The sequence below is a fragment of the Leguminivora glycinivorella genome, chromosome 14, assembly GCF_023078275.1.
Source record: "Leguminivora glycinivorella isolate SPB_JAAS2020 chromosome 14, LegGlyc_1.1, whole genome shotgun sequence".
Lineage (NCBI taxonomy): Eukaryota > Metazoa > Arthropoda > Insecta > Lepidoptera > Tortricidae > Leguminivora > Leguminivora glycinivorella.
In genome coordinates this window covers 2,495,972-2,508,076 of record NC_062984.1, presented here as the reverse complement: position 1 = coordinate 2,508,076, position 12,105 = coordinate 2,495,972, and the positions used below count along the sequence as shown (strand labels likewise).

The 12,105-nt window shown below is 38.2% G+C and overlaps 1 protein-coding gene across 1 annotated transcript; it reads left to right on the top strand.

The window, feature by feature from the left end:
- The first annotated feature begins 9,619 nt into the window (after positions 1-9,619).
- LOC125233128 lies at positions 9,620-9,964 on the top strand. Its single transcript, XM_048138997.1, has one exon. It carries the CDS (start codon positions 9,620-9,622, stop codon positions 9,950-9,952), a length of 333 nt encoding a protein of 110 aa, XP_047994954.1. The 3' UTR covers positions 9,953-9,964.
- Positions 9,965-12,105: the final 2,141 nt, after the last annotated feature.

The following is a 12,105-nucleotide window of genomic DNA, read 5'->3' as shown; positions in this document are numbered from 1 at the left end:
CTTTCTTGAGCTTACCGTGGGACTCAGTCAATCTGTGTAAGAATGTCCTACAATATTTATTTTATTTTTATTATTTATTCATTTAATAGGAAGAAGTAAAAGAAAATTTCAAAGTGGATAATAATAGTACATTACAACAGAGGCCGACAAATTGAGAAATTCCGGCTGTAATATCGAGGTGCTCAAGTGGGTTTCTTCGTAGCATATGGTAAAAAAAAAGAATACATTTTTTTTGTTAAAAAATTTATAAAGTAAAAAAATTGATTTATTCTTTAAAGTAATGCATGGTTAACTTAAATAACTATGTTAGATTACGCTCTTTAAAAAAAGCCCACTTGATGGTTGGTTACACACTGTAATCCTATAGCAACCGGTTTGATTTTCGCTGTCCTTATTCCACCGTTTTTAGGGTTCCGTAGTTAACTAGGAACCCTTATAGTTTCGCCATGTCTGTCTGTCCGTCCGTCCGTCCGTCCGTCCGCGGATAATCTCAGTAACCGTTAGCACTAGAAAGCTGAAATTTGGTACCAATATGTATTTTAATCACGCCGACAAAGTGCAAAAATAAAAAATGGAAAAAAATGTTTTATTAGGGTACCCCCCCTACATGTAAAGTGGGAGCTGATATTTTTTTTCATTCCAACCCCAACGTGTGATATATTGTTGGATAGGTATTTGAAAATGAATAAGGGTTTACTAAGATCGTTTTTTGATAATATTAATATTTTCGGAAATAATCGCTCCTAAAGGAAAAAAAAGGTGCGTCCCCCCCCTCTAACTTTTGAACCATAAGTTTAAAAAATATGAAAAAAATCACAAAAGTAGAACTTTATGAAGACTTTCTAGGAAAATTATTTTGAACTTGATAGGTTTAGTAGTTTTTGAGAAAAATATGGAAAACTACGGAACCCTACACTGGGCGTGGCCCGACACGCTCTTGGCCGGTTTTCAAATCAGTCAACAGTTGGCAGTTGCCGTTGAAAGCTGGCAATCATAATCAATCACTTTTTTATTAAATTGTCTATTTTATAAACTACCCAAAACTGAATTGTAATAGAATTTTGGTTTATTGTTTTTAGTATGTTCTCCTAAATATTAATATTTCAATTCTAATAGACATATATGTAGTAGGAATTTATTCAGTGATATGATATCGAAATCGTAGTACCGAATCGTAATTGTTAATCATATTAGCTTTGTACTTTAGTTGAATTCATATTATTCTTACATGTATAACAATTCTTACGGCCTTATTCATAAAACTTTTTGATAATACCAATTGTTTCTTAGGTAGATTAGATTTACCTACAATTTTTAGGACAAGGGAAATACATTCATAGAATAATGTTATCGCTTATCAGTCATCATCATTATACTTTCCTGTTTTTCAGGCAAAAATGGGTGCTCTCATATAAATCATGAATAGCTTGATACTACCCAAAGTGTTTATTCCGGTACGAAGTGCCTTTAGGCCCGGCTATCCGTGACACGCTGAAAACGGTCGCTTTCGTCCGCTCTCTGTGTACGAATTTTGCCTAAACTATCAGGCCATTTGGAACTCACACTGAAATCAGAAATATATTTGGGCCCTGTGTGTCGCGGGCTAACAATTTCAGTATTTCCTTCCATTTGTTTAGTTATTATTCATACATTTTGCTGCCTTTCGATCCCTTAAGTAATTTCAAAGAATGGCACTAAAACTTGAGGAGTTTCATAATTTTCGTATGCTCTGCCTACGTCTTTTGCGACAAGAGTGAGTTTATGTATGTATGCGAACGTATGTGTTACCTATTAATTTATAGTGCTCTTTGCTCAGACTTATTCGTAAGTACATAATTCTATTTAATATGTGCAAAATAAATTGTTTAAATTCAATTCAGCATTTACATATTACCTACATTTGCCGGTATTTAACGGGCAGCGAACGTAGATTTGACATCTGAATTATATCAAAATGTCTTTTCCAAGCATTTTGTTCCAATTTTGTCACATTATAGGGGGCGTTTTTTTACAAATTATTCGTAAAAAGATACATTCTTGGTTAGCAGTTTAAGATACTTCAAGTCTTTAAAGTGCTCCGGCATCCGTCGCAATTTAACTAATCTCGTAACTTCACATGTTTCACAATGTACGTACATATGCACCTTAGGGTAATTCCGAAAGTCGTCTAATTACGAAAGTCACATAAAAATCACCATTATTTCCTATCAAGATTCCCCTTTCGGAATTACCAGAGCATTTTTGTCATTCGGAGTTACCCTAATGCACCTTACTATAAATAGCATCGTGATTTTTCAATTGTCGTGATCGTGATTAGCAATGTACACGTTGCAGACCATTCATCTTATAATAACCGCAAATTAATGAATATTTTAACGAAATATTCTCTTTATTATCAGGATATGTTACGCATGAGAACATACGCAATTTAAGAAATTTCTCTTCGGTGAATTGCTGTTTTTAGGGTTCCGTAGTCAACTAGGAACCCTTATAGTTTCGCCATGTCTGTCTGTCCGTCCGTCCGTCCGTCCGTCCGTCCGCGGATAATCTCAGTAACGGTTAGCACTAGAAAGCTGAAATTTGGTACCAATATGTACATCAATCACGCTGACAAAGTGCAAAAATAAAAAATGGAAAAAAATGTTTTATTAGGGTACCCCCCCTACATGTAAAGTGGGGGCTGATATTTTTTTTCATTCCAACCCCAACGTGTGATATATTCTTGGATAGGTATTTAAAAATGAATAAGGGTTTACTAAGATCATATTTTGATATTATTAATATTTTCGGAAATAATCGCTCCTAAAGGAAAAAAAAGTGCGTCCCCCCCCTCTAACTTTTCAACCATATGTTTAAAAAATATGAAAAAAATCACAAAAGTAGAACTTTATAAATACTTTCTAGGAAAATTGTTTTGAACTTGATAGGTCCAGTAGTTTTTGAGAAAAATACGGAAAACTACGGAACCCTACACTGAGCGTGGCCCGACACGCTCTTGGTCGGTTTTTTATGAAATAGGCAGCAAACCAGCAGACGAGCCGCCTGATGGGAAGCAGTCATCGCCGCCCAAGCAACATCCTGCAGGGTTAGCACATGATTGCCGCGAGAGTATGTCGCCGCGAGATAGACTACCCGTCCTTATGTCATTAATACAGTTAGAAGAAGACGTGTGTCATCTATCTCGCGGCAATTATGTGCCAGGCCTACTGCTTCTTGAAGAACCCCAATTCATAGCTCAAGGGAAACACTTCAGAAGGTAGCTCATTCCACAATCTGCACGTTCTGGGCAAAAACGAGCGAGAGGCCCGTTTGTTCTTGGTTCGCCACGTGTCGAAAAAGTGAGGATTAGAGAGCGGATCTCAGGTAGCGATTTTAATATGGATATGACTAGTGCAATTTTTTAAATATATTTCATGTGGTTTATAATAAGGTCTCTAAATCTATAATTATTTCCTTTAAAAAGTGAGGATTAGAGAGCGGATCTCAGGTAGCGATTTTAATATGGATATGACTAGTGCAATGTTTTAAATACATGTCATGTGGTCTATAATAAGGTCTTACAATCTATTATTATTATACATATATACCACACCGCAAACTTCTCTGTATAATTAGATTAAATTAATGTTATTTTTGAAACGAACTACAGAAAAACTAAAGAAAAGTATTTTATTCTAAATAAAGGAGTTTGTGCACAGGAAGCGAATTATTTTCATTTTTCTATTCCTTCAGTCGTAATAGAAGTGTGCAAGCGCAGACGAAATATTAAAGAAGAGGAACCTAAATAAATAAACAATTTAAATGAATAAACATTTTTTTATTTATTGTCATCATAATCTTTGCCCAATAATCACAGAAGCATCAAAAAGGGTTTTATTTTTATATTTCCATACATTTTTTTCGTGTATAGAAAAAAATATAAATAATACGAGTAATATCCATATTATTATTTAAATCGCTACCTGAAATCCGCTCTCTAGTGAGGATGAACTTTGCTTATCGTGATTCGTGACTTTAAAAGCATCTTGTATATTGATTTTCTCGAACCAAATGCTAAGGAACAAGAGCTAGAGTTTCAAGCTATAAAGTTAGATTGTTTGGAAGCACATCGAACTGGATAAAGTGTCACGTTCGGTGCTTAATCCTTACTGCCAAAGACGTTAAAACACGCGCGGCTACAGCCCAATATCAGCCTCCGTGCTTCCTAATAAAGTTTAGAATTACCTACGTGGCGATAGAAGGGTTAAATCAGTGTCGGTTGCAAAACTTCGATAGCATGTGCCAAATATTCAAGCCAGGTACGGTCCAGGGAGGAATATTTTAGTTATAATAACGTTTATGACCTACTTGATTTGTATTGATGACCCTTTTGACATAAATTACATAATATAGCATACTTTGACGAAGCCTGCGCTGTGGATGCATTTTGTAAAGTGATGTGTAACATGTTTTTTATTTTTAATGATAATAAATGATTTAATTTCTGTTGTTCAAGCTATTCTATACTCGTAGTACCTGTAAAGTATAAACACATGGGAGATATTACAAATTGAATAAAGATTTTTTAATGTGTATTTAATCCATACTAATATTATAAATGGGAAAGTGTGTGTCTGTTTTTTTATGGGATAGGAGGCCAACGAGCAGACAGGTCGCCTGATGGTAAGCCATCACTGCCGCCCATGGACAACCGAAACACCAGAGGTGTTTGTCCGTCTTTCACGGCAAAACGGAGCGAGGAATTGACGTGATTTTTTAAGTAGGCATAGTTGAAGAGGTGGAGAGTGATATAGAATACTTTTTGTCTCTTTCTAACGCGAGCGAAGTCGCGGGAAAAGCTAGCAATTTATATTTTAGAATTAGGCCACACTTATATTATCTGTAGGTACTTTAATTGTAGGCATTTATTGGTTAGGTTTATTTTGATCGCGAGAACATATCAATTGACTATCTATTTTGAAGTACCTAATCGATTATATTGTATCGGTATTTTCTCCTCCTCCTGGGCCATTTTTTTCAGAGTTGTCCACCCCACGTTTTTTGTAACATGGGTATTTTTCACGCGATTCATACTCAGAATCGCAAGGTCTTTCGATCCTGATATGAGAAAAAAAATGTCCCAAGATTTACACACATTTTTTCGAACCTTCCATTCCGTTACCACCATAAAAAATGTATGAAAAAATGGTAACAGAATGGGAAAAAAACCTTGGGACACTTTTTTTCTCCTATTAGAATTGAAAGAGCTGGCAATTCTGAGTGGAAACCACATAAAAAAAATCAAATCCAAAAAAAAAGTGGGGTGGACAACTTTGAAAAAATTAGCCTCCTAATTCTTGAAGATTTTCTGATGAATAGCGATGTTCTTGAGGGACCCGTTCTAAATCTTTTGTCTTAAGGAAATTACAATGAAACGATTTTTGAACACTCTCATCATAATAATAAGGTATATATCGTTGCTAATTCTTAATAGTGTCACATGACATTTCAAAATATTCTATCTTATACTGATTAGATTTCATAATCGAATGGCATTTCATTTTCATTTGTTTCTGTTAACATTAAAAAAAACCCTAATAAACCATAAAACAGATGATTGAAAGTAACTCCAGTTTATAGTAAACCATCTTTTAAGAGCTAATACATCTTCAGCGTACTCAAACATCCTTAGCGTCGTGTCAGTTAAAAATGTATTGGACACGTTTATGCGGGAGTGATCCATCACTTTATATTAATGTTGGAGAAAATATAGGGTATATAATAGCTGCCTCTACACATACGTTCTATCGCGCGTGATACAGCAATCGCGTGAGAAAGAATGCGCGTGTAAAGATGGCGGGAGGGGAAGGGAAAGAACGTGCGATTGCGTCTGCCAGTGTGGGCGCCCAATCGCGTGGCTGAGGTTGTCTTTACACGTACGTACGTTCATTCGCGCGCGCAAGACGGCGGACATACGCTCGTGGACTATACCAATACCGCGTACTTCACTAAAACTGTGTGAATCCATGTGCACACGCGCCAGATTCACGCGGTATATCGCGCACGATTAGCCTTTACACGCACGCTCTTTCCGTTCTTAAAAACTTTGACGCGCAATCACGCGCGAAAGAACGTGAAGCTTAAAAACCAACAACATGCAATCGTGCGCGATTCCGCGCACAGGCATAACCGCGCGATATCCTGTATGCTCCAAGGAAAGCGCGATAGAGTGACTGTGTAAGGGCGGCTAATATCTTACTGGGTACAGTCGTTGCTCACAAGTATCTGAACACACCTCTTTTGGTCAAGGCGATAAGGCGTGTTCATTTTAAAGTTAGTGTTTTATTCGAATTGCAGTGGTGAATAATTTTGTGTTTCATTCGGCGGGTAGTTTGTTTAACCTTTGTGTCTTGATTGTCTTGAAACCCTCGCAACGCTCAAGATTCCACTTTTCGAACAACTCACTACACTCCCGAAAAGATTTTATGCCTTCGTTTGCTCGGGTATCAATATTGGCACGTGCGGTTAAAGAACAACTCTGCTCCCTTGTAAAACAAATATTCATATTTATTTATTCAATAACAATACCGTAAAACGCCTACTTTGCATCAAAATTTGCTCCAAATTTTTTACTCATTGATTTTTGACAAAATTCAATATGCAGGAATATATTTATTTAAATTTGTATATACAAAAGACCTCCCCGAATTTCAACTGCCAATGTTTAAAATTATGGTATGATGTCTGGGTAACATTGCTGTTTAGAATGTAGTTTTTAGAAATCAGTTCTACTGCTCAATCGAATAGCGGCATCCGATAAATCATTAAACCTAAGAAGCTGTAACATTTTAATTACGCACTAGCGTACTACGTCAGACCAAATAAAAATACAGAAAACTATGTCTGGGTGCACCTATCGCTATGTGATTCAATTGTTCCGCAATATTTTGTACTTATATACCAGTATCTTTTGTATGACGCCTGTAAACCAAAAAAAAGTTTTTTTTTGCTTGTAGTGTATTTTTTTTATTTGACACTTTTTTAGGGTTCCGTAGTGAACTAGGAACCCTTATAGTTTCGCCATGTCTGTCTGTCCGTCCGTCCGTCCGTCCGTCCGTCCGTCCGTCCGTCCGTCCGTCCGTCCGTCCGTCCGTCCGTCCGTCCGCGGATAATCTCAGTAACCGTTAGCACTAGAAAGCTGAAACTTGGTACCAAAATGTATATCAATCACGCCAACAAAGTGCAAAAATAAAAAATGGAAAAAATGTTTTATTAGGGTACCCCCCCCCTACATGTAAAGTGGGTGCTGATATTTTTTTTCATTCCAACCTCAACGTGTGATATATTGTTGGATAGGTATTTAAAAATGAATAAGGGTTTACTAAGATCGTTTTTTGATAATATTAATATTTTCGGAAATAATCGCTCCTAAAGGAAAAAAAAGTGCGTCCCCCCCCTCTAACTTTTGAACCATATGTTTAAAAAATATGAAAAAAATCACAAAAGTAGAACTTTATAAAGACTTTCTAGGAAAATTGTTATGAACTTGATAAGTTCAGTAGTTTTTGAGAAAAATACGGAAAACTACGGAACCCTACACTGAGCGTGGCCCGACACGCTCTTGGCCGGTTTTTGATATGTGTATAAGGGTGGATTTCAATAATCATCTAACCAAACATACATTTTGATTTTTGAAGCAATCAAACCATATTAAAATTTAAAGGTGGTGCAAAGTTACCAAATTTACCCATGGGCGAGCAAAGTACGTTTTACGGTATTACATTGTGTTTGAATGTTTGAATCTTAAATCTAGGCACACAAAAACAAAACATAATATTTGGAGCAAACATGAAAAAAAAAAACATGGAAACATAAAATAACTAATATTATGTTTCACTTGGATCACTTCTTTTTCTCTTGGTTGCCGTAAAAGCAAGAATAGTTATATGGATGCAGTGTGAACAACTTCACGTTGAGTGCTTTTTACCAAGAAGCATTATGTTTGGTGAATAAGTTATTGGTCCTTAAGGATTAGAGAAGACCTGAGTGAATAGGTTTTAAAATATCTTTTTCACCACACACAACTGGTAGAGACTCTTGATTTTTCGAAAAGAGATAGCAAAATTGCATTTTATCCACAAAAGGAAGAGTACCTAATGCATAAAAATTTTTACGAATTTAATTATAAGGTGTATTTTGAAAAACAGCAATATTTGCGGTATTTCCGGACCGATACGACCTTCAAACATTCAAGAAAAGAGCGTTCACTCATCTTGATCGCTGGCAACGCACCTCCAACACTTCTGGTGTTTCGGATGTCCATTGCACGCAGTGATCGCTTACCATCAGGCGACCCGTCTGCTCATTTGCCTCCTATAGCATAAACCGTTACGCGCCTCGCTAAAAAGGCGTTTAATTTACCGAGTAGTGGTAAGAGATTTTGTAATCTCTCGGCTTTTTGAAAATTGAATTGCATCTGTTGAAGTAACTAGAACTGTGGACATTTCACTATATAATTAAGTAACAGTTTCTCGCTAGAGGGGAACACATTAATTATTCACTGTTCAGCTCTGAGCTAGACTAAATAATTATCAAAGTAATCTCGGAGTAGTTAGCAGTTCTAGACTTGGACCTCATCTGCATATATGAATGGGTTTATGCATGCGAGCTTAATTTATTTCATACAACATGAAAGATTCCAATAATCTTGAGCGTTGCTATGGTTTCAAGGCACGAAGGTTAATCAAACTTTGCCATCGAGTCTTCTTCAGCTTAGCGTTTTCCCGGCCTTGCGCCAGGGAGGTTGGTTTCCTGCTCAGTCTTCTCCACTTCGCCCGGTCTTCGGCATCCTTAGGCGTGAGATTGTTCTCTTGCATATATTACCTGCTCTCACGACGTCCAATGGCCTGTTTCTCAAAACCGAAAGGTACAAGCCTTGTATTACAAGTGTGTTTCCATGACAACCCATACGATTTGACAGTTCGCGCACTTGTAATAGGGTACTTGCCTCCTAGTCAAATCAGCTTCTTTTTAAGAACTGTCAAAACGAATTTGAACGACTTGCTAATATGGAATTAATTATGAAATCGAATTGAGTGACGTCACGGTCAATTCAGTCCCTTTATATATTTCTATGTGACTTATTAAATAGAAATTGGATTTAAAAATAACTTCTGTCCATGTTTTTCTTATAATTATCTGATGCTTTATTTCGTGCATGGTATAAAATATTTTATTTTAAGAACAGTCATGTTCCCTATACAAGGCCTTTCGAGAAACGGGCCCCAGTCCTCGCTTCTTAGACCTATCGGGGCCGCGGGACTTTTTAACCGAGTGAAACATAAAATTTTTCACCACACCAACACGAATAAAATACCTACTAACTATCAAACTAAATCAAATCCATTTATTTATTAAATATTCATGATTCATTAATCTTTATTAATATATTAATTTATCAGGTAATTTTTTCTAGACATCAAGTAAACATTTATACTAATTAAATTGCACTGCACTCTTTACGATAAAGTGCAATTTTTCTATCCGTTTTCGAAGAATCAAGAGAACCTTATAGGTACCTTGGTGTGGTGCAAACGTTTTTTTTACTTATTATATCGACTTCTAAATCTGAGATGGATAGATGCTGAGATGGATGTGCGGCGTCACCAGGCTCGATAGGATCCGCAACGAGTACGTGCGAGACAGCCTGGGCGTACGCGACATCGCGGACAAAATGCAGGAAAGTAGGCTGCGATGGTATGGGCATGTAGGGAGAAGACCACCAGACTACGTTGGAAAAGCACTACGGTTCTCCATCCCCGGTAAGAGAGGCAGAGGAAAACCGAAGACAAGATGGAGGGACGTAGTGCTAAAAGATATGGCTGAGTGCAGAGTGTCCGAAGACGACGTCAAGGATAGGGCGAAGTGGAAGCGGCTGACAAGGAAAGCTGACCCCACCACCATGTGGGATTAATAGCTTGGAAGAGAGAGAGATCGACTTCTAAATCTAAATTGGAATCTAAGTTCATTTATTACCCTGAAGCAAGCGCCAAGAAAAAAAAAAGAAATCTCATAAAGTCAATAAGGAAAAATCACGCGTTTTCAATACACGTGCCACAGAACGCGAATAGACTGTCCCTTTGCTATTTCCCAAATTATTTCTCACTTCCTGCGTACCGCAGACGAAATTGTCGTTATCTGCTTCTCTTTCGCTCTTTACTTTGAACGATAGAGGCAGAAGAATGTATGAAGTAGTTCGACCTTATGAGAAAAGTGGACAACCACGAGTAATTGCTTCTTCATACAAAAGGAGACCCTTTTTTACTCTTTAAACATCAATATTGTAGAACAAAGAGCAATTGCAAAAAAATATATAGCCTGGAGAGATTCATCAAGTTGAGAAAACTAAGGCTCCTCCCCCTACTAGATTGTGTGTTAAAATTACTGCACCCATGCAATTAAAACTGCACAAGGCCATGTGCTTGGCGAAGAACAGATGCCTATGGAGAGACGTCTTCAACAGAATGACACGATGTCACGATCCTCAGCATTGAGGGAACGACTGAAGGAGAATAAAAATTATTTTTTTTCCATGATTTACAGTATTAAGTACCTAAAGAGTATCGTATACTACTTCCATGTAGCTATATGTCCACTGAAGGTGCGTGCTGCGACCAGCATTACATATTACGGCACGGCAAAAAATGCTGGAAGTGCCAAGAATGCCTAAGTAAAAAACCAAAGACAGATAATACAAATACACCCGTCAAGCAGGGTACCTTCAGTGACCTAGATACGTCTCGGGTTTCACTTCGAAGACCTCTTCCTAAAAGTCAGCCTTCTCCTGGGACTTCGTCGTCGGCGGCGCCGGCTTCGCTGTTGCCGGAGTCGAGCCCGTCGTTGCGTCGCGTAGCCTCGCCTGCATGCGAGGCGATAGAGGCGCCCTCTGACTTACACTTAGAAATGCGTTTACTCCGTGATGAAATTAGAGCTTCACGAACCGAACTTCAGCAGTTTAGGGCTACGATCTCGGGCATTCACGATGCTATCGCGAGGTGCAATAAGCGAGTAGACGAACTTACAGCGCGCATGGACGCCGTGGAACGTGCCGAGCGGGAAGTCACATGTGATCGTAGCTCAGAACTTGAAGAGACGATTGTCAGCCTCAAAATGGACATTAATGATCGCGAGCAGGAGATCCTGAGTAACGATATTGAAATATCAGGCATCCCGGAGGAAAACAACGAGAGTGCATTACACCTTGCGCTTGCCGTTTCGAATAAGTTGGGAGTGAGTCTGGATGAAAAAGAAATAGTACATGCGGAACGCGCCGGAGCACCTCGGCGTGACTCATCAAGAGACAGTGGAGCGCCCAAACCCCGCCCGCTGGTCGTGAGGCTGACGCGCCGCGCGCAGCGCGACCAGTTGCTGGCCGCAGCGCGCGTTCGCAGAGGTATCACTACGGCCGACATGAATCTGACGTCGCCGCCGAGGAATTTCTACGTCAATGAAAGGCTGACGCGCCATAATCGTCAGCTTTTTTACAAGGCTCGAGCCGAAGCTTCGACTAAAAATTGGAAATTTGTATGGACACGTAATGGATGCGTTTACGCGCGTAAGGAGCCGGGTGGTCCGCGTCATCGATTACGGACAGAGACTGACATAAATAAAGTTTTTTGCTAAACGCGTCGTTTGTTTGGACAGCTACCTTATTATGTGTCCATTGTCTAACCGCGCTGCTTGAACTTGTAGTTACTGTTTACCTTATTTCCCGAAAGGCAAGATTTTGTTTGTCGGTGGATCACTGGCTCTGTATAATAATAATAATAATAATGAGCGTATATGTGGGAGATACTTTCGTTGGCTTGTTGGTGGGTTTATTACGTAATTTATTGTTATTTTTAATACTTTACTGTCATGTCAAAGAGTCATACAGAACACTTTACACATATTACACAATACAAAACTACACACCATATTACTACATTCATGAAATTGTACTGTTTTATTTAGACTGGCGCCATATAACATTACTCTGTGCATACCTGAACCGTAACAAATTTATTCAGATAACCTTTTCCTATAAAATTCAATTTTTAAAGAATAAAAAAGTTACGATCGGATTAT

Excerpts from the sequence above, each read along its gene's own strand:
- LOC125233128 (XM_048138997.1), top strand. The coding sequence starts at position 9,620 with ATGCTGAGATGGATGTGCGGCGTCACCAGGCTCGATAGGATCCGCAAC.